Here is a 23,007-nt window from a genome sequence, read left to right on the forward strand (position 1 = left end):
TCTAGAATATTCACATAAATCTGTCGCCAATTGGATGGAAATTTAGCTAGAATGTAATTTTACCAATAGGTATGCTGTTTCCATAAGGCCTGTCATGGCTTATTTTATGCGTTCCAGACAAGAGGCGAAGCTAGAGGTTTCACTCTCAACAAAATCTTTACAAAATAAGCCCAATGCATCTCTACGGGCTTATTTTGGATTTATCTTGTCCCATTGTTAGGTTGAAGATATGGGCATCTCGTCATTGTATTCAGATAGATGGAAACCTGGTTATTGTAGCCTACATCTACATGACATGGTTGTTTCACTTCAACATGAAGTTATTTACCAGACCACTAACCAGAGGGGTATACGACAAATCTTAATCAATGAGTTAGCCAGATAACATGCCCAAATATTCTGAAATAACTTTTTATTTTTTCAAAAGAGAATCTTGAAATGGGCCTGGTGTAATTGACTCAACAGCCAAAAACACATATCAAAGTTGAACTTTCTTAATGAAACAGGAAATCAGTAGGTGTAGTTATTTATGGTTGTTTATCAACTCATTGATCCTGCTTTGTAGTATACCCCTCAGTTATGACATTGGTTGTTGTGTTCCAAACAGCATTGGCCCATTCTGTACAATTTCCACACATCAAGAGCACTCAATATAAATATATCAATTGTAGGAGTATAAACTAAATCTCCATGAGAGTTAAGAAAAAAGCAGAACACCATTTAAAGCTATCAAGTTGCTAATTTTCTGTCAATTGCCACTCTGACACCTTCAGTGTAGTGTCTGTTCTGATTCTTGATTGGTTCTCATTCTTTGAGGTTGTAGATACAATGACAAATTACACACACATACACACAGGGACGGCGCTAGCCTTTAGGGGGCCCTAAGCGAGACTTGTTTGGGGAGGCCTCCACCTCTCGGCAAAACATTTTAGTGCCACCCCCTCTTGACGGTGGAGAGAAATGTATGTTTTAAAGTTAGTTTACTGCAAATTCTACACATTTTGCCATAAGGCGTAGAGAAAACGTTGCCGTTTTAAAGGTGATTGACCTGTGTTTTATATGTTTCCACACTATACTGTGAAATTGTGAACATGATAATTATATTTTAGTGTAAGAGCTGTTTGAAAAGACTGCCAAAAAATGTCAGTCTAATTTGGTGTGATGGAGTTTTGGCCTTCCATTGTGAAATCACCATGTGCTAAATTGGTTATTATAAACTGGGTGGTTTGAGCCCTGAATGCTGATTGGCTGACAGCCATAGTATATCAGACCATGGGGATGACGAAACATTTATTTTTACTGCTCTAATTAAGTTGGTAATCAGTTTATAATAGCAACTTTTTACTTTTTAATTTATTTCACCTTTCTTTAACCAGGTAGACTAGTTGAGACAAGTTCTCATTTACAACTGCGACCTGGCCAAGATAAAGCAAAGCAGTGCGACACAAACAACAACACAGAGTTACACATGGAATAAACAAGCGTACAGTCAATAACACAATAGAAAAAACAAAAGTCTATATACAGTGTGTGCAAATGGCGTGAGGAAGTAAGGCAATAAATAGGCCATAGTAGCAAGTAATTACAATTTAGCAAATTAACACTGTAGTGATAGATGTGAAGATGATGATGTGCAAGTAGAAATACTGGTGTGCAAAAGAGCAGAAAGGTACATAAAAACAATATGGGGATGCGGTAGGTAGATTGGATGGGCTATTTACAGATGGGCTATGTACAGCTGCACTGCTCAGATAGCTGATGTTTAAAATTAGTGGGGGAAATATAAGTCTCCAGCTTCAGTGATTTTTGGAATTCGTTCCAGTCATTAACAGCAGAGAACTGTAAAGAAAGGCGGCTTTGGGGATGATCAGTGAGATATACCTGCTGGAGCGTGTGCTACGGGTGGGTGTTGTTGTCGTGACCAGTGAGCTGAGATAAGGTGGAGCTTTAACTAGCAAAGACTTATAGATGACCTGGAGCCAGTGGGTCTGGCGACGAATATGTAGCGAGGGCCAGCCGATTAGAGCATACAGGTTGCAATGGTGGGTGGTATATGGGGCTTTGGTGACCAAACGGATGGCACTGTGATAGACTGCATTCAGTTTGCTGAGTAGAGTGTTGGAGGCTATTTTGTAAATGACATTGCCGAAGTCGAGGATCGGTAGGAGAGTCATTTTTACTAGTGAATGTTTGGCGGCATGAGTGAAGGAGGCTTTGTTGCGAAATAGAAAGCTGATTCTAGATTTAATTTTGGATTGGAGATGTTTAATATGAGTCTGGAAGGAGAGTTTACAGTCTTGCCAGACACCTAGGTATTTGTAGTTGTCCACATATTCAGAACCATCCAGAGTAGTGATGCTATTCGGGCGGGCGGGTGCGGGCAGTGAATGGTTGAAAAGCATGCATTTAGTTTTACAAGTGTTTAAGAACAGTTGGAGGCCACGGAAGGAGTGTTGTATGGCATTGAAGCTCTTTTGGAGGTTAGTTAACACAGTGTCCAAAGAAGGGCCAGATGCATACAGAATGGTGTCGTCTACGTGGAGGTGAATCAGGGAGTCACAAGTAGCAAGAGCGACATGGTTGATTTATACAGAGAAAAGAGTCGGCCCGAGAATTGAACCCTGTGGTACCCCCATAGAGACTGCCAGAGGTCCGGGCAACAGGCCCTCCGATTTGACACACTGAACTCTTGTCTAAGAAGTAGTTGGTGAACCAGGCGAGGTAGTCATTTGAGAAACCAAGGCTGTTGAGTCTGCCGATAAGAATACAGTGATTGACAGGTACACCTCCAATTGACTCAAATGATGTCAATTAGCCTATCAGAAGCTTCTAAGGCCAGTACATAATTTTCCAGCTGTATAAAGGCACAGTCGACTTAGTGTATGTAAACTTCTGACCCACTGGAATTTTGATACAGTGAGTTATAAGTGAAATAATCTATCTGTAAACAATTGTTGGAAACATGACTTGTCATGAGAAAAAACCCCTTGCCCACCTAAGAAACCATTGAACAGGAGAAGCAAGCAACAGCATGAAGCCCAAGCTTCCACTATGCACTGTACATTCCACGACCATTGCCTTTATTTTATCGATTTTATCGATCATTCAAATTCTCTTGTTTGTTTCGTATTGCCGTTTCCTTTATTGCCTTTTAGAAAAGTGGAATATAAGAACCATTCTTAATAATATGACAGTTTGATCTAACTTTATTAAACGAGCACCATTCACCCGAGTAGCCTGTTCTCTGTGCGTAAAGTAGAGAATATATACATGCGCAGAAGCTTCAGGAAGCTCCGGAACTTTGAGTGGGGCAGACTATAGATCCCGAAAATTGTCATTTTAATCCATAGAGATGTGAATGAGAAGCTCGTCGGATGTTGATCTCTTCTCGGCTAACCAACTTTAAACTTTAAAGTGACTAGTGATACATTTATTACATCCAAGTTTTAATTATTAAAGTGGGTAGAGATTGAGTCAGATGTTGGCAGCAGTTGCTCAATGTTAGTGATGGCTGTTTAACAGTCTGATGGCTTTGAGATAGAAGCTGATTTTCAATCTCTCGGTCCCAGCTTTGATGCACCTGTACTGACCTAGCCTTCTGGATGATAGTGGGGTGAACAGGCAGTGACTCTGGTGGTTGTTGTCCTTGATGCTCTTTTTGGCCTTCCTGTGACATTGGGTGGTGTAGGTGTCCTGGAGGTCAGGTAGTTTGCCACCGGTGATGCGTTGTGCAGAACTCACTACCCTCTGGAGAGCCTTACGGTTGTGGGCGGAGCAGTTGCCGTACCAGGCAGTGACACAGCCCAATAGGATGCTCTCGATTGTGCATCTGTAAAAGTTTGAGTGTTTTTGGTGACAAGCCTAATTTCTTCAGCCACCTGAGGTTGAAGAGGTGCTGTTGCGCCTTCTTCACCACGCTGTCTGTGTGGGTGGACCATTTCCGTTTCTCCATGATGTGTACGCCGAGGAACTTAACTTTCCACCACAGGGGTGCTCCCTCTGCTGTTTCCTGAAGTCCACGATCATCTCCTTTGTTTTGTTGACTTTGAGTGTGAGGTTATTTTCCTGACACCACACTCCGAGGGCCCTCACCTCCTCCCTGTAGGCCGTCTCGTCGTTGTTGGTAATCAATTCTAACACTGTAGTGTCGTCTGCAAACTTGATGATTGAGTTGGAGGCGTGCATGGCCACGCAGTCATGGGTGAACAGGGAGTACAGGAGAGGGCTGAGAATGCACCCTTGTGGGGCCCCAGTGTTGAGGATCAGCGGGGTGGAGATGTTGTTTCCTACCCTCACCACCTGGGTGTGGCCCGTCAGAAAGTCCAGGACCAAGTCGCACAGGGCGGGGTCGAGACCCAGGGTCTTGGGCTTAATGATGAGTTTTGAGGGTACTGTGGTGTTAAATGCTGAGCTGTAATTGATGAACAGCATTCTTACATCGGTATTTCTCTTGTCCAGATGGGTTAGGGCAGTGTGCAGTGTACAGTGGGATTGCGTCGTCTGTGGACCTATTGGGGCAGTAAGCAAATTGGAGTGGATCCATGGTGTCAGGTAGGGTGGAGGTGATGTGATCCTTGACTAGTCTCTCAAAGCACTTCATGATGAAGGAAGTGAGTGCTACAGGGCGGCAGTCGTTTATCTCAGTTACCTTAGCTTTCTTGGGAACAGGAACAATGGTGGCTCTCTTGGATCATGTGGGAACAGTAGACTGGGATAAGGATTGATTGAATATGTCCATAAACACACCAGCCAGCTGGTCTGTGCATGCTCTGAGGACGCGGCTAGGGATGTCGTCTGGGCCGGTGGCCTTGCGCGGGTTAACACGTTTAAATGTTTTACTCGTGTTGGCTGCGGCAAAGGAGAGCCCGCAGGTTTTGGTAGGGGGCCGTGTCAGTGGCAATGTATTGTCCTCAAAGCGAGCAAATAAGTTGTTTAGTTTGTCTGGGGGCAAGACATCGGTGTTCGCGACGGGGCTGGTTTACTTTTTGTAATCCGTGATTGACTGTAGACCCTGTCACATACGTCTCATGTCTAAGCCGTTGAATTGCAACTCTACTTGATCTCTATACTGACGCTTAGCTTGTTTGATTGCCTTGCAGAGGGACTAGCTACACTGTTTGTATTCGGCCATGTTTCCGGTTGCCTTGCCATGATTAAAAGCAGTGGTTCGTGCTTTCAGTTTTGTGGATTGCTGCCATCAATCCACGGTTTCTGGTTGGGGAAAGTTTTAATAGTCACCGTGGGTACAACATCACCAATGCACTTGCTAATAAACTTGCTCACCGAATCAGCATATACATCAATGTTGTTGTCTGAGGCTATCTGGAACATATCCCAGTCCACGTGATTGAAGCAATCTTGAAGCATGGAATCATGGAAAGCATGGAATCGGAGGCAGCATGTGCAAGGTCGGTATTCGGCCATGATTACTACAAGTTTAGATAGCTGGCTAGACTAAATACCAATAAAAAATAAGTTTTATCTGGATAATTGAGTGACTGTCAGTGACTGACATAATAAGAGAACTGCTAATGCATAACCAAATTTCAAAATTGCAACTGGTGCAGTCTACAATTCTTATTCTTAAAGCTGCAATATGTAACTTTGGGTAACCTGACCAAATCAACATAGAAATGTGAGTTATAGATCTGTCATTCTTATTTAAATCAAGTCTAAGAAGCTGTAGATCTGCTCTATGTGTGCTATTTCTATACTTCCCGTGCTTAAGTTTGGTATTTGCGTAGTTTACTTTTGGTTTTGTACAACCTCTTCAAACAGCTGAAAATACAGTATTTTTGGTTTACTGAAAAGATATTGCACAGCGGTTTAGAACGTACAGTGTGATTCACTGCACTAGACATTGCTTGTTTTGTCACATAAACGGAAATTAGGCAAACTATTAGAATTTTAGCATCCAGGAAATGGTGGAATGATTTCTGCATATTACACCTTTAATAGTAAGTTGAGACACTAACTGAGTAAAAAAAATATATATATAATATATATATAATGTAAATATAATAATTGGTTGGGCCCCTTATTTCGCTTATGCCTGGAATCGGCCCTGCACACACACACACATTTCCACCCGAGTCAGACACCAACATTTTTGATCATTTTCACTCATATTTCTGTCCACTGTGTGCTGCCTTGCCTACGAACACGGAACTTCAGAGCGTTAGAAATCCGAATCCAACAACCCCTCATGATCTGTAAAACCCCGTCCATGTCATTTTTCTCGTCCAATGTGCTTCCAAACTTGCAAGAACTACCCAATAGAATGTGTTCTTTATTGCAAGACGTATGTCATGATTGGATAATTGTACTGTCACTTTAACCCAACCATGCACCTTGCACGCCTTGGTTACACTTCAGAAATCTGAAATTGATGGTTTGACAAACTAGCTTGTATTGTGTGTCTACGTTAGCTAGTCTTTTGTCAATGTTACGTTAACTGTCTAACCTTTTATAACGATATAGCTAACCACTGTATTCAACGACGCTTGCGTTTCTTATCCACGAGTCAAGAGGCACCAACAACAGAGGATATGCCAGCCAAGCCAAGGTGGAAGTAGCTAAAGTAACCATATCAACAGACAAGACAGGCTCGGGACGGGTAAAACAAAACTGATCTGATTAGGAATATGACCGCAAACTAGTAAGGGAAATTGTTATCTATCGTCAAAATAATCGTTTACCTCGTGTAACCTTATTTCAATGAGTCTAGTAGCTAGCTACAAAGAACGTATTGCTACCCTATGTTGCTATCTCGCGTAGTAGCTCCAATGATTAGCAGTTAACGCGTAGCGACTACGTTGAATTGCATTGGATAGCGCTATAAATGTTAGCTAGATTAACGTTTGAATACAGTATTTTCTATATACATAATTAAGATCCATAATCAAGATGTGTCATTAGGATGGCAATAGTTACTTTCTAGTGTCTGACTAGCACTTTCAGTGCAAACAGCTAGCCAAACCAGTTTGGTAAATCTGTGTTAATGCAGTCAGGTTGCTAATGCGTTAGCTACCTACTGTAGGTTTACGATTTGGTGGATAAATATACTTTTTCTATCTATCTTGAAACGATTCAGGGCCCACCAGAATCGTTCAGATATTTTGACACCGGACTCGTTAGATAGCTAAATAATTTGTCACTTGCATGCTTGGCTAGTGTTTGTCCACGTTTGCTGTTACATTTAGGCCACGTCGCTGCAGATGCATTTCATCCACTGACAGCGTCGTTGGATGAATGCAAACAAGACAGGCGACAACTGTGCGGAAGAGGGAAGGCGCGTGAATAACGATTCCCCACATTCCCTGCAGCTAACTAATGCAAGAAACTCGTTTTGGGGTTTGATACAAATGCTTTCTTTACTGACCATCTCAGTGGCTGTGTGTTTGCCGTAATTGAACGGCATGTCAGCTACCCAATTTGTTTACCAGTGGAAGCATAGGCTTATTTAGTTTTCTAGATCAGTTATCGAATACATTCTGAAATGGTTGGCTTTGGCGCAAACCGACGAGGAGGCCGTCTCCCGTCCTTCATCCTGATCGCGCTGATGGTGATCATTGCCATACTGTCTTTCAACTACTGGACTGTCTCCAACAAGCAAGGGCACCTATTGGACGAGTTGGCAGAGGTGCAGACACAGGTGAAGCGGACCGACGCGGCGCGCAGTCGACTTGAGAAGCGCAACTCGGAGCTGATGGTGCAGGTAGACACGCACAGGAAACAGATCGATCAGAAAGATGGAGATAACAGCATACTGGATGGCAAGCTGCAGGCGCGTGAAGCACTCATGAAAAAGTGCACAGATGAAAAGGTAGGTAGGACTAGATCACTAAGTCCATCTGTAGTACCTATGCTTCCTAGTTCCTGCATATCTCAGGCTTATTAACTAACTGCCAGAGGTTTGACAGGTGGAAAGCTGCCTTGCACCTGCATCCTATTGTATTACAGTGGAGGGCTAAACCTGTGATGTCAACCTAGTGACACCTACCAACATGGGTAAAGACTGAGCAGTCTCCAGCAACGTTTTGATTGCTCAAAACACACACACAAGCAAGCCAAAGTTGAGTGTGTTGTCCCAGTGCATTGTTGTTATCTAAGCCTCAGATGAGTTAGGTTGTACTGATGTGTACCTCAAAGTGACACATTTAAAAAAATGTACTTCCCAACTCAAGGAATGAGTCTTGATGTCATTTTAAATGTAGGTTATACTCATAAACAATATTTGAGTTTAAGTGGTTATTTTATCTACTTCAGCTATGATAGGCATCGGATCCTTTGAATCTCAAACGTGATTTCAAAAGCCATATCATGTAACAAGCTAAACTCATTTATCCCCAATCACAATAGCACCTGCTAACCTGGCATTGCAATTTGTTTATTGGTGTGTATTTGTGTGCTTATATTAGTCATTTTACAGGAGGTAAAGTCTCCTTCCCTGCTGACATGGGGGTTATGAGTCCCAGCTGGGGCCCATCTGTGTGCCCAGGGCTGGGGATCAGCCTCTTTTTACACTTACTACAGTCAGTCTGCCTCTCCCCTCCTCCTTGTCCCAACCACGTCAATGTATGCTTATGTGCCTCATTGCATAGAAGGTGTGGTGAGAACAGCTGCGGGGGGGCTGCTGCTACCTTTCATTAGCATTCTGCCGTACCCACACGTTTGTTTGCTTTTCGGATTGTGTGGGCTAGCCATTCCCAAACCGGATTGTAATTTTTAAAATTACAGCTCATTTCCTGAATGTTCACTGTTGTACACAATTAACATCTTCTGTTCAACATGAGGGATGTCGTAGTGTAAGACCAGTCCCAGATATTTCCCAGCGTTAATCTACTCTTTGTCCCGTATCAGGATGTTACCAGTGTTAGGGTTGGGCCATTTCAACCGTAGTTATATTGTGATTATGTACCCATAAAACATGCCCCTATTGCGCCCCTCATAAAAAAACAAAAACGACAGTTGGGCTATAGCGTGAAATTGAATGCAACTGGATGAATCATGACGAAAGATCATGTTAAACACCTGGACAGATGCTATGTGCAGGCAATGGCAAATGTTATCTAATATTCCTTTCTGGTAGAGGGGCAGAGCAGGTTTGTGTGTGTCTGTGTGGCGCACACATGATGATGCAGTGACTGTCTGATGAGGAACGGTCTGTCTTACCTTAGTGCGCTAGGTTATAGGCCTACATAATGGGCTAGATAGAAGCAGTCTTCAGAATTTGATAATTGCTTTATTTCTCTCATAAAATAATGGTAATTTTGCATGAAGCAAAAGCATGTTCCACCAATTTAACTCTTTACACGTGTTTTTGTGGTAGTGGAAGAAGTTTAAATATTTTCCTTGCCTCAAAAAAAAAACGTTCTGGTAAGCATTCTAGTACAGTTAAATAGTTGAAACACACACAGACCAAACAGTTATTTTGTTGGTGTTTAGATTTGTCTCCATTACCAGTAAAACATAATCAACACCTATTTATTTCACTTACTTGACGTTTTTGTTGTTCATTTGTTCAGTCTCAACCAGGATTTCATCAGACATGTCAAGCAGTGAAGTTTCAGCTCTGTCTGTCTGTGGCTTCTCTCCCTCGGTGCGCACTGTCACTGTATCCGTTTCCACCTTGTCCAGCTCTGTCTGTATCATTTCACGTAAACCCTGTTTCCTGTCTGCATTGAAGTAGTGGTCCTTGTACCTAGCATCGAGCATGGTGGCGATAGAGTAAAGAGGCTCAGATAATGCCACCGAATCGTTTGTTCACAGCCTCTTGCAAGTTTTAACCCCACGGTCTGTCAGCAGGTTTGTTGAGCAGGTGTTACAATGCCATGACAGAGGCTATCACGTCTGCTGCAAACGCAGTTGATCTTATTTCTCGAGTCAGTTTGATTGGAGCTAGGAGTGTGTTCATGTTCTCAAATGCCATTGAAGTGTAGCTAGCTGATAATTGCTATGAGAACCAGCACATTCTTGGGGTGGCAATACGGCTTTCCTCAGTATGAAATCCTTGTCAACCCACTGTGCTGTCAGACTCATCATGCTCATGGGCTGACATCATTGCTGGTCCAAATGTCAGTCGTGAAGCTAATAGCAGTGACGCTCATGGATGTGCGTTTCAACAATACTGTGTAACTCCGGTAGGGCGACACCTGAAAAATATTGCCTACTTGGTAGTGCGTACCGGTGCTCGACCAGTCAGCGAAAGCCAACATCACCCACGACCGAGAACGGTTGATTGTCTAGGGCAATTCATTCCATTATCTTGGTGTTAAGGAATTTTGCCTTTGAGTTGTCTCGCTGAATTTTTCGTACTCTTTCAAATCGCTGCTCGACTTGAACTTGTTTAGTTGTTGGAAGTATTATTAGTATTTTTCAGCTTTTGTGGCGTCATCTACCTTATATTGGTATGCAGGTCAGCTTTGACATCGGTTTTAAACATCAGCATTGAACTAGACATTGGGCCGATGTTGGCATTTTTAGCTAATATTGGCCGATTTCCGATATGCTTACCGATTTTTATATCGTGCATCCCTACAAATAACTGCACTGGCTCGCCTACTACACTTATCCACTCTCTTACAATACCACAGTGTATATGCAAACTGTAATAACCGAGTACAGAAGACAAGTAGGCATTGTTCAAGTTTAAAATAAATGTAAAGCTGCATATATATGTAACTTTTTGGGCAACCCTCACTAAATTCACATAGAAATATGAGTTATAGATTTTTAATTAATTACATTTAATTGGGTGTTTCTCAATGCATACTACCGTGCTCCGAGCGGTCGGAGGGTGAGTCCAAGTCAATGTGTGCGAAACAGAGCACGGGGGGGCACTTCTCGACTGCGTACTCCGGTACTCCGTTTGTACATATTTTGAAGCATGCATCGACGCAAGCTTCAACGGAATGTATGCACAGAAATGTGACGCAACCACGTAAAAAATGATATAACATTTCTTGAAATACATGGCGGTCATTATTTGAGCTGAAGCGAGAGAGAATACACCGGAATGAAATGTTGCTTATTCACATCTTATGTTGCCTGACTACAATTATTTTCAAATCTTCATACGTTAATAAATACATGCTGTGTTAATTTTGGCATGTCTACCTGCCTACAATACTCACTGTTGTGTGTGTGTGTGTGTGTGTGTAGATTGCAAGCCCATAGTAAGTCAATAGGGCTAACTGGCTAGCTACTACTGTTAGCTAGCCAGATGGCCACAAATAATTTTTAGCTAGCTAGCTACCTACCGTAAGTTTTAGGTCATGTTACCTGTTGAACTAGCTGGCTAGATTATTATGATTCACATGTAGCTAGCTGATAAGTAAAAAAAAGTTTGCTTTGTGTATATCTTGATTCGTTTCTATTGTTGCCATTGTCCTGGCTGGAGGAAGGTTTAGTGGAGGTGCAGCGTGAGGTTCTAAAGTACTTCTCAAATGCAATGTTTTATCCGTTCTCCACACTCTCGTCCTCACAAGGATGTACCCGAGAACGGCCTCAGAGAATGCACTCGGAGCTTGAGTGTGGAGCACAGTAGCATGCATATTGAGAAACATCCATTTTCTCATTCTTAACACTGCTCCCACATTGTTATTTGAATGTTCTGAAAAGTTCCATGGTAGTTAATTCAACAGTGGAAAGTTGGCGAAATTACTAAAACAGCCGTAACGTTAAATCTCAACAAGATATTTCTATTATGATTACAGATTTGAGTAGCAGAGAAGTGGTCCTTCTGTAGCTCAGTTGGTAGAGCATGGCGCTTGTAACGCCAGGGTAGTGGGTTCGATTCCCGGGACCACCCATACGTAGAATGTATGCACAGAGCTTTGGCATATATTATATTATATTATTATAAAGATGTCTTCTTACCCTGTAACATTTTGTCGACGTTTTTGGGAAAGTGGTCAAAGTAGCTGATTTGTGTGTTACATTGTTTACAGTGAATGTGAAGTCATAATTTCACAATGGGGTGCTTTAGCCCATACAGTCCCTTCAGTAACTATTCACACCCCTTGACTTTTCCCACATTTTGTTATTATAAGGTGGGATTGAAATGGATTTAATTGACCTTTTTTTTGTTGTCAGCGATCTACAAAAAGTACTCTGTCAAAGTGGAAGGAAAAATTCTAACATTTTGTAGAAAATGAATGTAATAAAACAATATCTTCATTAGATAAGTATTCAACCCCCCCGAGTCACTACATGTTAGAATCACCTTCAGCAGTGATTACAGCTGTGAGCCTGTCTGGGTAAGTCTCTAAGAGCTTTTCACACCTGGATTGTACTATAATCATAGTAATCATGCTGTATTAGCATAGCCTAGTTATGCCATTACTACTCTCATTCTAGTACTGCTGAAAGGGCTAAAGGATAGAGAATTAACACAATGTCATTGTTTGAAGTGCTTTGCTTTAATGTTTTGGTTTCTGTCATCACATCTGCAGTGTACTTTGTGGGTGCCAAGAAAGAGCATTGTTATTTTCCACACAGCAGATTTGGTGGAGAGACTGTGAACCACTCGGTGTCTCTCTGCAGGGAAGGTGACAGCACGAAGCTTTTATCTCCACAATGGCTGACATTGATGCTGTAATTACTGGCACTCCTCTTCTGTGCATTCTGCCTCATTAAAGTCCTGAGCCCCCCATTCCCTCCCTCTGTGGATTTGATTCAAGCCCTTGGTTCTTACTGGAGAATCCACCCCTGAGAATCTCGTTTGTGGGGGAGGTGTTTGTCTCTGGGACAGTCATATAGAGGTGCTCGAATGGATACTATTCCCTCCTTGGCCTATAAATAACGTTTCCTTTACTTATTGAGCGGTTCCTTCACTTTCACTCCCTTCAATGAACAAAAAGGAGCACATAAGGAATATCAGGCAAGATTATCAGGCACTATTCCACACGGCTATAAAATGTTTAGTGACTGGGCCAATGGAGCTATCAGACAGAATCTTCTTTGGGAGAGACTAGTATTGAATTCCACATATGGGGCAGGCAAACAAAGTAGGGATCTCTTTTGACACGTGGTTACTTTCCACCTGGGAAGGTAATCCCAGCCAGGCATCCCCTTGGTGTTTGCACCATGCTCAAATCGATTTGGTTTCTCCGGGCTGGGGTTGATGTTTTTGTCTTTTGATGTTCATTTCATGCTTTGAGGGTGGTAGAATACAGTAGGTCTATGAAGCTCCTAGGTTTGGTCCTTAAGCCTGTGTTTTTAGCAGCTGGGATCTCCTGTCCTTACACTTATGACTTTCTTTCTTTTTTTACTCATTCTGAGTGGTTATACGTTTGGCTGGGCTGTAGAGACTTAGTCAGACCCCAGACAAGGGAGATGGTGTAATTGGGTGGAGGGCAGAGAGGGGCCTGTCTGGATCAGTCAGGGGCTCAGGAGGACAGAGCTCTCTCTCGTCTGACAGATTCTCACTCCGCCTGCCGTCTGTGGCCTCTCAGCCACTGAGCTGACTGGACCTATATGGCCTGTGTTGGATTTTGGACAGCTTGAGTGCTTTCAATTAGATACGCTTTGGTATATTAAAAAAGATGGGTATTGCAGAGATGACGTGCCGCATCTAACAGTATAATACAATAGTATTATTGTTCCATATAGTGAATGTATTTACTTTGTGCATTGTAGATAGGATACCCAGGAGAGGATACCAAGTATTAGGCTGTGCATGTGCAGTAGCTCCCTCAGTGACGAGTACGGCCAATGAGGAGCGCTGCGATGATGGCTCCCTCTTCAGGTCACTGGGCAGCGCTGGGCCGTCTTTTACTGTGGTCAAGGTAGGGGGAGGGGAGAGAAGGGACAAAGGAAAGCAAACTGGACAAATGAGGATTTTTGTCTCCTTTTGAAATAGGCTACATCTGGCAACGGTGTATAATATAACCATTGCGGAATTAGACAAATATGAAACTGAGCACAGGATTTATGCATAAGTTAAGCTCATAATGCCTTTGTAACAAATCCAGATGTTGAGCTCAGAACACAAATACCTACTATTATTTGGTGTAGCATAATGTTGCCTCAGCCTCGCCTCTCTTTTTACTGTGTTCTATTATGTTCAATACAACGGTAACTGTATTCATAAATACACGTTATACAGCTCAGCCTACGTGGCCACACAAACACTTGTCTGTCAAACTTGCGTATATGGACACACAAATGTGCAGAATACAGGTACCAGACATGTAGACTCTTCACGTTCTCTGTCCCTCTAAGCATGCACACATAGCGTCCCGGGGATGGCCTTTCAGTCCTCTGTTTCTCTCCCAGCTGCATTTCACATTCACCTCCTCCCCTCAGTCCCCTGAGATCAATGCCTGCAACCCTCCCTCTGCTCCCTAAATCTACCTCAAAGCCACAGCTGCTCTCCTCTGGTTGAGGCAACAAAAAAACACTTGGGATTGAATTGTGTCTTTGTACATGTATGAAAATACATGTAGTAACCCCTTAGCCAGTCAGTGTCATAATGTGTAACGGGCCAATAGCGCATTGTTCTGATTATAAAGTGGGTTCACTCGAAGTGGTCTGGGGGTGTAATATGAATTTCCAGGTGAACAAAAGAGCAGTCACAAAGTCAATTGAAAATCAATCCAGTTTATTACAAGTTGCAACAGGGAGACCCCTCGAACACCGAAGCAGAGAAAATGTCTAACTGGCCTTCTCTAAGATGACCCTTATATCCTGAATAGCAGACAACTGTTATTTTAATCCTGAGAGGCTATTGGGAAGTCAAAACAAAAGGCATGGACTTGGTCAGCTGCTACAGAATCAGTGTTTTCACAGAATACAATCGTAATCAGTGTGTCCTTGTACCTCCAGTCTGGCGTCAATCGCTAGCAACAGATTTGAGTTTAATCCGTAACATACAGCATCCAGTTTAGTAACATCAACCCAAGTGTCACAGAACACTAGAAACCATTTCTCTATTACAGAAAGAGAATGTATAACTATGCTAAACATTGTTAATCAATCTAAACTAAATGTGAACTTTATTCTCTTTTAAATATTCCTATTACAGTGAGCCATAGCTGGGGCTCTCTCCATCAGGCTTCATTATGAAGGGTAGAGGAGATCTAATGAAGGCTGCTGCTCTGTGGGCTGTTCTGACTGCCTCAGCCTGGCTGTCCTTTAGGATCTCTTCCATCTGATCTAACTCTATATCTGGCTGCGGGTGGTCCTCCAGTCCCTCGGCGGGTCAGAAGCAATGAATGAGATGGGAGTGTTTTGCAAGCAGCATTTTCACTCAACAGAACCTTTTTTATGCAGCTAGATATCTCTACTGTTGCCGAGCTGACATTTGAAATGCTATTGCATCTGAACATAGTATAAAAATGGTATCTTTCCAGTTAGGCTAGTTCAGCCATGTAATAATGTAGATGTCCTGTTCAACCGGGTGTGTTTGGAATTAAGATGAGCACAAAGAGTTCTGCTAACAAAGTGTACTGGTGACCTTTCCTCAGACTGATGTGCTTTTCTCTCCTTTCCAGATGAAGGTGCAGGGTGATGTCACAGCACAAATGTCGGAGATTGTGAGGCTGAAAGGTAAGAGCAGACACTGTCCAGCAGAGGGCACACTTCTGTTGGAGTCTTAAGGCTAGGCTAGCAGAAAGCTGTATGGGCTTGTATTACCACAGATGGAGCCTGGAGCAGTAACAGCAGTTTGCTTAATGCTGTTAGTGCTGTTAAGATGTTTAATCTCAAGTCCCCCATGTGCCAAGTGGACTCTAATGCAAACAGATTTTCAATGTTGTCGTTCCTAGTTTCTTTATTGAATGATTCTCACATTAAAGCTGTAGCTTGATATCAGTGCATGTTGAAATTGCATTTGTCCATACACTATAACCTTAGGGTTCATATTCTGTTATTTTTTGGGGGGGGTGTAGAGCAGCTGAAGGAGCTGAAACAGGAGTTTATGAGGCAGGAGATCCAGCTGAGGGAGGTGAAGAAGAACAGCACCAACCTGGAGAGGAAGTTGGAGTATGAGAGGTACAGAGAATGAACTTTCTCAACACATCTTTCATGTTTTTGCTCTAGGCTCTCAAAATCACAGCAAAGTTGAGGTTATGATGACTATCGCACCAATATAGCCATTGGTTTGGAATTTTGACAAGAGTTTCATTGCTTTTCTCTTTGATTTTTGTCTAACCAATTGTTTGTGTGAATGATAGTTTGCAGTGTGGGCGTCAAATCACTCAACTAATGGATGAGTATGAAGAAGCTAAAAAGACCCTGGAGGAGGAGGTGGTGAAGCTGAGAAAGGTGAGGCCCTCTGTCAGAGCTCCTAGTCATGATGTCCCTGCCTTTCCTTCCCCCGTAATGTAAGTGGTTGTCTACCACCCCCTGTTGGTGTTCATAGATCATACACTCTGTGGAATGTCCTTTGTCCTGGATGTCACCAGTTCTGCACTTAGTCATTGTGACTTTTGCTTACCCAGCGATAGTAAAGGTGATTGTATTCATCTCTCCCCTCTCTTTTTCTCTGTCCCTCCCTCCCTCTGCAGAGTGTGCTGGATAGCAGGAAGGTTGGAGCTGCAGAAGGAGGGACTGAGGTGGAGACCGCAGGAGAGCACCCAACTGTGGCCACACACCGAGACACTGACCTCAAAGGTAACATTACATCCAGCTCATATACATTCTGCCTCTAATGTTTCAGAGCTAACCCACCCTCTCTCCCTCCACCCCATCCTTTCTTCTCTCTCTCCCTCCTGGGATAGAAGATTTGGGCAAGCCTGGCAGTGATGCTGGCATGCCTGGTATTGAGGACAGTGAAGTGGGAAAAATAGATGATGTGCAATTTGGTGAATATTGGTTCTGGTTATTCTACTTTTGATAACGATTCTGGTAGTAAGATTAGTGTAAAATATCATTGTCAAATTTCAACTGGGACTTTCCTCCTCTCCTCTCATTCTCTCCAGCCCTGAAGAAGCCAGCCATCACCCAGAACCACATAGAGATACCTGATACTGGGCTAAGAGAGGTGGGGGCTGGTATGGGGGCAGGTGAGGGGGCTGGTCGAGACCTCTCTCTGGACCGGCCTGTGCTCCAGATCCAGGACACGGTCATAGGGCTGGGGCTGGAGGGACGAGTGGGGGTCCTCCAACAGCAGCCCCCCCAGGCGGTGGCAGACAGACCCATCCTCTTTGATGAGGACAACAAGGCAGCCATCCAGGCAGATGAGTTCGGAGAGCAGCACAGACCGCTTAGAGGTATGTCAGCTCACACTTCACACACTACATATTTGCATTTTCAGTTTACTTGATTAGCTTTGCTGCCCAGAGACAAAGCCAGTTATGTAGTAATGCTTTAGTGGTGACATGTTATCGTGTGTCTGTCATTGAGTTTGAGACCTGAGGCCATGGCCTGGGTACAGCTCTGACTGGGCTCTTAATGGCTGTGTGCAGCAGAGGCCCCGCTGCTCTTGGCCTCTCCAACTCCACCACTAGCTGCTATAAAACGTGAGCCATGCTGGCTTCCTGTTTTCAGTTCAGTTTTTTTTTTCATGGAATGTTTGTGTAGAAAGTGGAGGGAGATGTATCGTTGGCGCAGTGCTCTGCTCTCTGTTTGGCAACCTCTGTCTTTTTAAAGGTGATTCATCCTTTTCTCCCGGAGATTGAAAACATGCTCCTTCAACCTGTAGGCTAGCTCTCTGTGAAGGAGCACATTCCGTACTACAGGAGAGAGTGCCTCTACTGTACATTAAAAATGAAAAGCCCAAAAGGGATGACCAAATTTCAGGTGAAATATTTCTAACAGAAAAAAAGTCATCATTGATGCTATCTGTTTTGCTGTCTCCTTTTAAGCTCCTGCCAATGTGATGCAAGTGGATGGTGTACAGAGGAAAGGGGCAGGACTGCCTCTGCCTCCTAACCCCGCCCAGGTGCCCAACCCTATAGAACCTCGGCATGCCAGAGACCCCAAGCCTGCTGAGCCCCTGCGTCACAGACAGAGTGAGTGCCTCCAAAGGCTGGTGGGGATGGGCGGGGGAGACTGAATACCTCTCAGTACACAGGAGATGTGACACATGGTGACTGGTTGTGTCTTTCCTCTGACCTTTAGCTGCAGCGTCCCAGTAAGAAGCGCTTCTCTCACTTGCAGATGTGTCAAGGTTACAACATAACCTTTACAATTACATAAGCTATTTTCGAACGCATTCTACAGTCTGAGCCCTATCTCGAGTTTTCTTTCTCAAGGCTGCGTTGGGTCTACTATAAGCGGTCGCCTTCCCTAGCTATCAGGGTTTTGACAAACCTTCCTCAACACTGCTCATGAAGTAATACATATTAGAGGTGCTGTCGCCACAGACTGAAAGAGATGGCCAGATGCCAGAGTGCACACACAGTGGGAGAGGCCGCCTGACTTCAAGGGTCTCAGGGTGTTCCTTCCTGCTGCCTGCCTGGCTTCAGCTCTGCTCCCTCCCTCCCTTCGCTGCCTACTCTCTAAACAATACCCCAACCAGCTGCCCTGCCAGCTACCCCTCTCCTTGCTTCATCTTCACACTCTCTGCACCACACACACACGCTTTCCTCCAAGTTTCTTTACACATATCACTTCATTGCCAATTACTCTTTTTATCTTCCCAAAAATCCCCTTAAACATACACTATGCCTCCCTCCCATACCTTTACTGTCCAACTAATCACCACCTCCTTCATCCCCTCTGTTTTTTAGTTTCATCATCCTCCCTTTCATTCACTCTCTCCATCCTTTCTCTTCTGACTCTGTCACAATCTCTTTGCTTCCCTCCCTTCCTGATGGGGCCCTTCTCTGCCTCTACAGGCCGTTTCTTTGATGAGAACGAGTCCCCTGTAGATCCGCAGCACGGCTCTAAGCTGGCGGACTACAATGGGGACGATGGGAACGTGGGTGAGTACGAGGCGGACAAGCAGGCCGAGCTGGCCTACAATGAGGAAGAGGATGGTGATGGTGGGGAGGAAGACGTCCAAGGTGAGCCAGGCCAGGGGTCTTCAAGTCCAGCTGTATCACCATTTCTCCCTCCTCCACTCCTGCTGTCCCTGCATTAGACTGAGTACCACCAGCTCGGCCAGAGCTCACAGCACCCTGAGTTACCCACCATTCCTGTCTCGGGAACATCCATAACCAACCGCCCCTCAGGGTCTAAGCCTGAGGCCTGTTCAGTGGGTCATTTTAGGCTGGAGGGCAAGCCTCCCATCATTGTATACCACAATCAAGCCTTATACCTCTACATGTGGGTGGGGGCGCTTCTCCCCCTCAGTGACTCCACTCCAATGTCTGCATGCCTCATCCAGCCGTGCGCTTCCCCACTATCTGTGCTCCACCACCTGTTTGTGCCCACTGGTCATCTGTGTACACCTGTAGTAGATTAGTAGATGCTGTGTTTGAGTAGTACTTGAAGTTTGAAATGCATGTGTGTTCTTGTCTTATCATTATTGTACGGCTGTCATTCATTACTCCGCGACAGGTTAGGTTGTGAAGTATTTTGTGTTATACTTTTTTTAATGGACCAGGTAGATCCATATAGGTCCTTAGTCATTGAACCACTTGATATTGACATTTTATAACCGCTATTGTTGTCCCTGCCATTGAACAGGCTGTGATAAAAGTAGTGTTAGGAATTATATGGCCAATATGGGACCAGACTAATATGTACAGTATGTTGCTCTTCTATGGAGTATTCCTAATGATAATCTTCTGGGATTTCCTTTAAAATCTATCTAGTCGATGTAATTTAGGGATGAGAGAGATGACTACTCCCTGATTTGTTATGTCGTCAATCTCCTTTCAGATGATGAAGATCGAGACATGCAGGGAGACCGGGCAGTGGACTATGGGAAGAGACGTCAAGCCATCGACATTCTGTAAACCTTGTCCACTTGCTCTAGGATCTGGGATAGAACATTCAAACAAAAGCGTTTATTCCTCCACATTTTTTCAATTATGCTACGGATGTCATTCTTAGGACTGGTTGAAATCACGAAGATGTTTTTAGCTGAGTCTCTTATGGCGATGGACAATTCTGAAGACACGATTACAGATTATTATTCCATGAAGCAGTTTGACCTAAAACCATGTATCATTGAATCTATAAAACAATTCATGATAATATCATTCTGTGCAGCCGTTGACTTGCAACTATATTTGTTTTATAAGTTATTTGGTATTAGAATTCCTTAGCGATTACATTGATATAATGTACCAGAGTGCTATACAGTATACATTGATTTTCTTCTTACCATGACCGATTTATGAAGGCTTTTGTTTTGTTTACTACTTTGAATGAACTGTCAGCTGCAAGAATAGACTTGAAGTGGTCTGGAAGAGCCAGTTTGGGCCAGAACCTCGCTGTCTTGGATGACTCTGTTGCTGACCAGATCACCTAGACTGGCAGGCATGGCATATTGCTTGAAGTTGTCAACTTTAATTTGACTTGTCTTTACCTAAAAAAGGAATGTTTCCCTTTTGATGTGGGACAGCTGTTGCTTGATAAAGGAAAAATAACTGAACTATTGCTCCAAACTGTGTCAATGAATTTGACAGGACAGTTTCTTTGGCACATTCTGATTGTTGGACTCTTGTATGGACGCCCACACTTCGAACACAGCCGCGCCAACCAACGCAGCGCTTATGCCAAGGACTTCTCATGGCTTCTTAAACCTATTTGTTCACCTGATTTCTGTCAGACAACACTCAAGTGCTCATTCTGTCTTACAATTATGCTGTTGTTATTAATGCATGTAATCTTTATTACTCAACCTGAAGAACGTCTCGAAGCTGGAGGCAATACTTAGACCAGTTTAGAATTAGGAATCCTGTGGAAGACTAAATGCACATCTGTCCTGCTATTATGAATGGACTACAGTAGGCATAGATGTACATATTTGAATTGTTTCTATTTTAACTGTAGGACTCAAAGGACTATTCATCCTTTATGCTTATTGTTTAATCAGTTTTGTTGAAAAATTAGATTTTTTTCTTTCTCATATGGAAGGTCGGCATATTGAATGTACGCTGCTGATTTGGTTTTTCAAGATCATAATGTAATTAAGATATTTGGGTAGTTAATTGTTACAAAACTTAATTTAGATGCTAATAGATGGAACCAGTGAACTTGTCCCCAGCTAGGTTTTCCCTCAAATTCCAACGTGTTACTGATCTGCTGGGGATTACTAAAAGCTGTTGGTATCACTGATCTTGGGGGTAATTTATAATTTCATACTGAAGAATAAATAAGTGGTAATTATTGATACAAGTAATTAAACAATTGTTTCTGTTTCCCCCTGAATGCCTTTTGATCCATGATTTATTAAAAATATATATTTTGGTCTGTAACCTCTTGTGCATGTGCACTGTACTTTACCTGAAAAGGTGACTGACTGGCAATGGGAAGACTGCATGTGATTGTGGCAGGGATTCTGGCCAATGTTGACTCCAATGTGTCCCACAGTTGTCAAGTTGGTTGGATATCCTTTGGGTGGTTGACCATTCTTGATACACACTGGAAACTGTTGAGTGTGAATCCCATCAGCGTTGCAGTTCTTGACACAAACCGTTGCGCCTGGCACCTACTACCATACCCCGTGCAAAGGCACTTAAATGTTTTTGCCTTGCCCATACACAATCCATGTCTCAAGCCTTAAAAATCCTTCTTTAACCTGTCTCCTCCCATTAATCTACAGTGATTGAAATGAATTTAACAAGTGACATAAGGGTAAGGGATCATAGCTTTCGCCGGGTCAGTCTGTTATGGAAAGAGCTGGTGTTCTTAATGTTTTGGATACAGAGTGTATACACTAAACTCAGCAAAAAAAGAAATGTACCTTTTTCAGGACCCTGTCTTTCAAAGATAATTGGACAGGGTCTCTCTCCCATGCTTGTTCAATGAACCAAAAACAATTAATGAACATGCACCTGTGGAATGGTTGTTAAGACACTAACAGCTTAGACGTAGGCAATTAAGGTCAGTTATGAAAACTTTGGACACTAAATAGGTCTTTCTACTGACTCAAAGTGCCAAAAGAAAGATGCCCAGGGTTCCTGCTCATCTGTGTGAATGTGCCTTAGGCATGCTGCAAGGAGGCATGAGGACTGCAGATGTAGCCAGGGCAATAAATTGCAATGCCTGTACTGTGAGATGCCGAAGACAGGACGGATAGCTGATCGTCCTCACAGTGGCAGACCACGTGTAACAACACCTGCACAGGATCGGTACATCCGAACATCACACCTGCTGGACAGGTACAGGATGGCAACAACAACTGCCCGAGTTACACCATGAATGCATAATCCCTCCATCAGTACTGACTGTCTGCAATAGGCTGAGAGAGGCTGGACTGAGGGCTTGTAGGCCTGTTGTAAGGCAGGTCCTCACCAGACATCACCGGCAACAACGCCTATGGGCACAAACCCACCGTCGCTGGACCAGACAGGACTGGCAAAAGTGCTCTTCACTGACGAGTCGCGGTTTTGTCTTACCAGGGGTGATGGTTGGATTCGAGTTTATCGTCGAAGGAATGAGCATTACACCGAGGCCTGTACTCTGGAGCGGGATCGAGGTGGAGGGTCCGTCATGGTCTGGGGCGGTGTGTCACAGCATCATCGGACTGAGCTTGTTGTCATTGCAGGCAATCTCAACGCTGTGCGGTACCCTTCCTGCAGGCTCATCCTGACATGACCCTCCAGCATGACAATGCCACCAGCCATACTGTTTGTTCTGTGTGTGATTTCCTGCAAGACAGGAATGTCAGTGTTCTGTCATGACCAGCGAAGAGCCCGGATCTCAATCCCATTGAGCACGTCTGGGATCTGCTGGATCCCAGGGTGAGGGCTAGAAAAGTCCAGGAACTTGCAGGTGCCTTGGTGGAAGAGGGAAGTATCAACTCACAGCAAGAACTGGCAAATCTGGTGCAGTCCATGAGGAGGAGATGCACTCCAGTACCTAATGCAGCTGGTGGTCACACCAGATACTAACTGTTACTTTTGATTTTGACCCCTCCTTTGTTCAGGGACACATTATTAGATC

At 43.7% G+C, this 23,007-nt stretch overlaps 1 protein-coding gene across 4 annotated transcripts; it reads left to right on the forward strand.

Moving 5' to 3' along the window:
- Positions 1–6,332: 6,332 nt before the first annotated feature.
- On the forward strand, positions 6,333–21,270 carry golm2 (golgi membrane protein 2). Of its 4 annotated transcripts, none has more exons than XM_035786859.2 (10): positions 6,333–7,825; positions 15,498–15,552; positions 15,894–15,996; positions 16,179–16,269; positions 16,512–16,617; positions 16,725–16,808; positions 16,926–17,216; positions 17,811–17,957; positions 18,786–18,953; positions 19,774–21,270. In XM_035786859.2, exons 1-10 carry the CDS (start codon positions 7,499–7,501, stop codon positions 19,848–19,850), a joined length of 1,449 nt encoding a protein of 482 aa, XP_035642752.1. In that variant the 5' UTR covers positions 6,333–7,498; the 3' UTR covers positions 19,851–21,270. The 4 variants fall into 4 exon arrangements, with proteins under 4 accessions (XP_035642752.1, XP_035642753.1, XP_035642755.1 ...); XM_035786860.2 differs by having other exon boundaries at positions 16,728–16,808; XM_035786862.2 differs by lacking the exon at positions 18,786–18,953 and having other exon boundaries at positions 6,335–7,825.
- Positions 21,271–23,007: the final 1,737 nt, after the last annotated feature.

Source organism: Oncorhynchus keta, chromosome 14 (assembly GCF_023373465.1).
Source record: "Oncorhynchus keta strain PuntledgeMale-10-30-2019 chromosome 14, Oket_V2, whole genome shotgun sequence".
In the NCBI taxonomy this organism is placed as follows: Eukaryota; Metazoa; Chordata; class Actinopteri; order Salmoniformes; family Salmonidae; genus Oncorhynchus; species Oncorhynchus keta.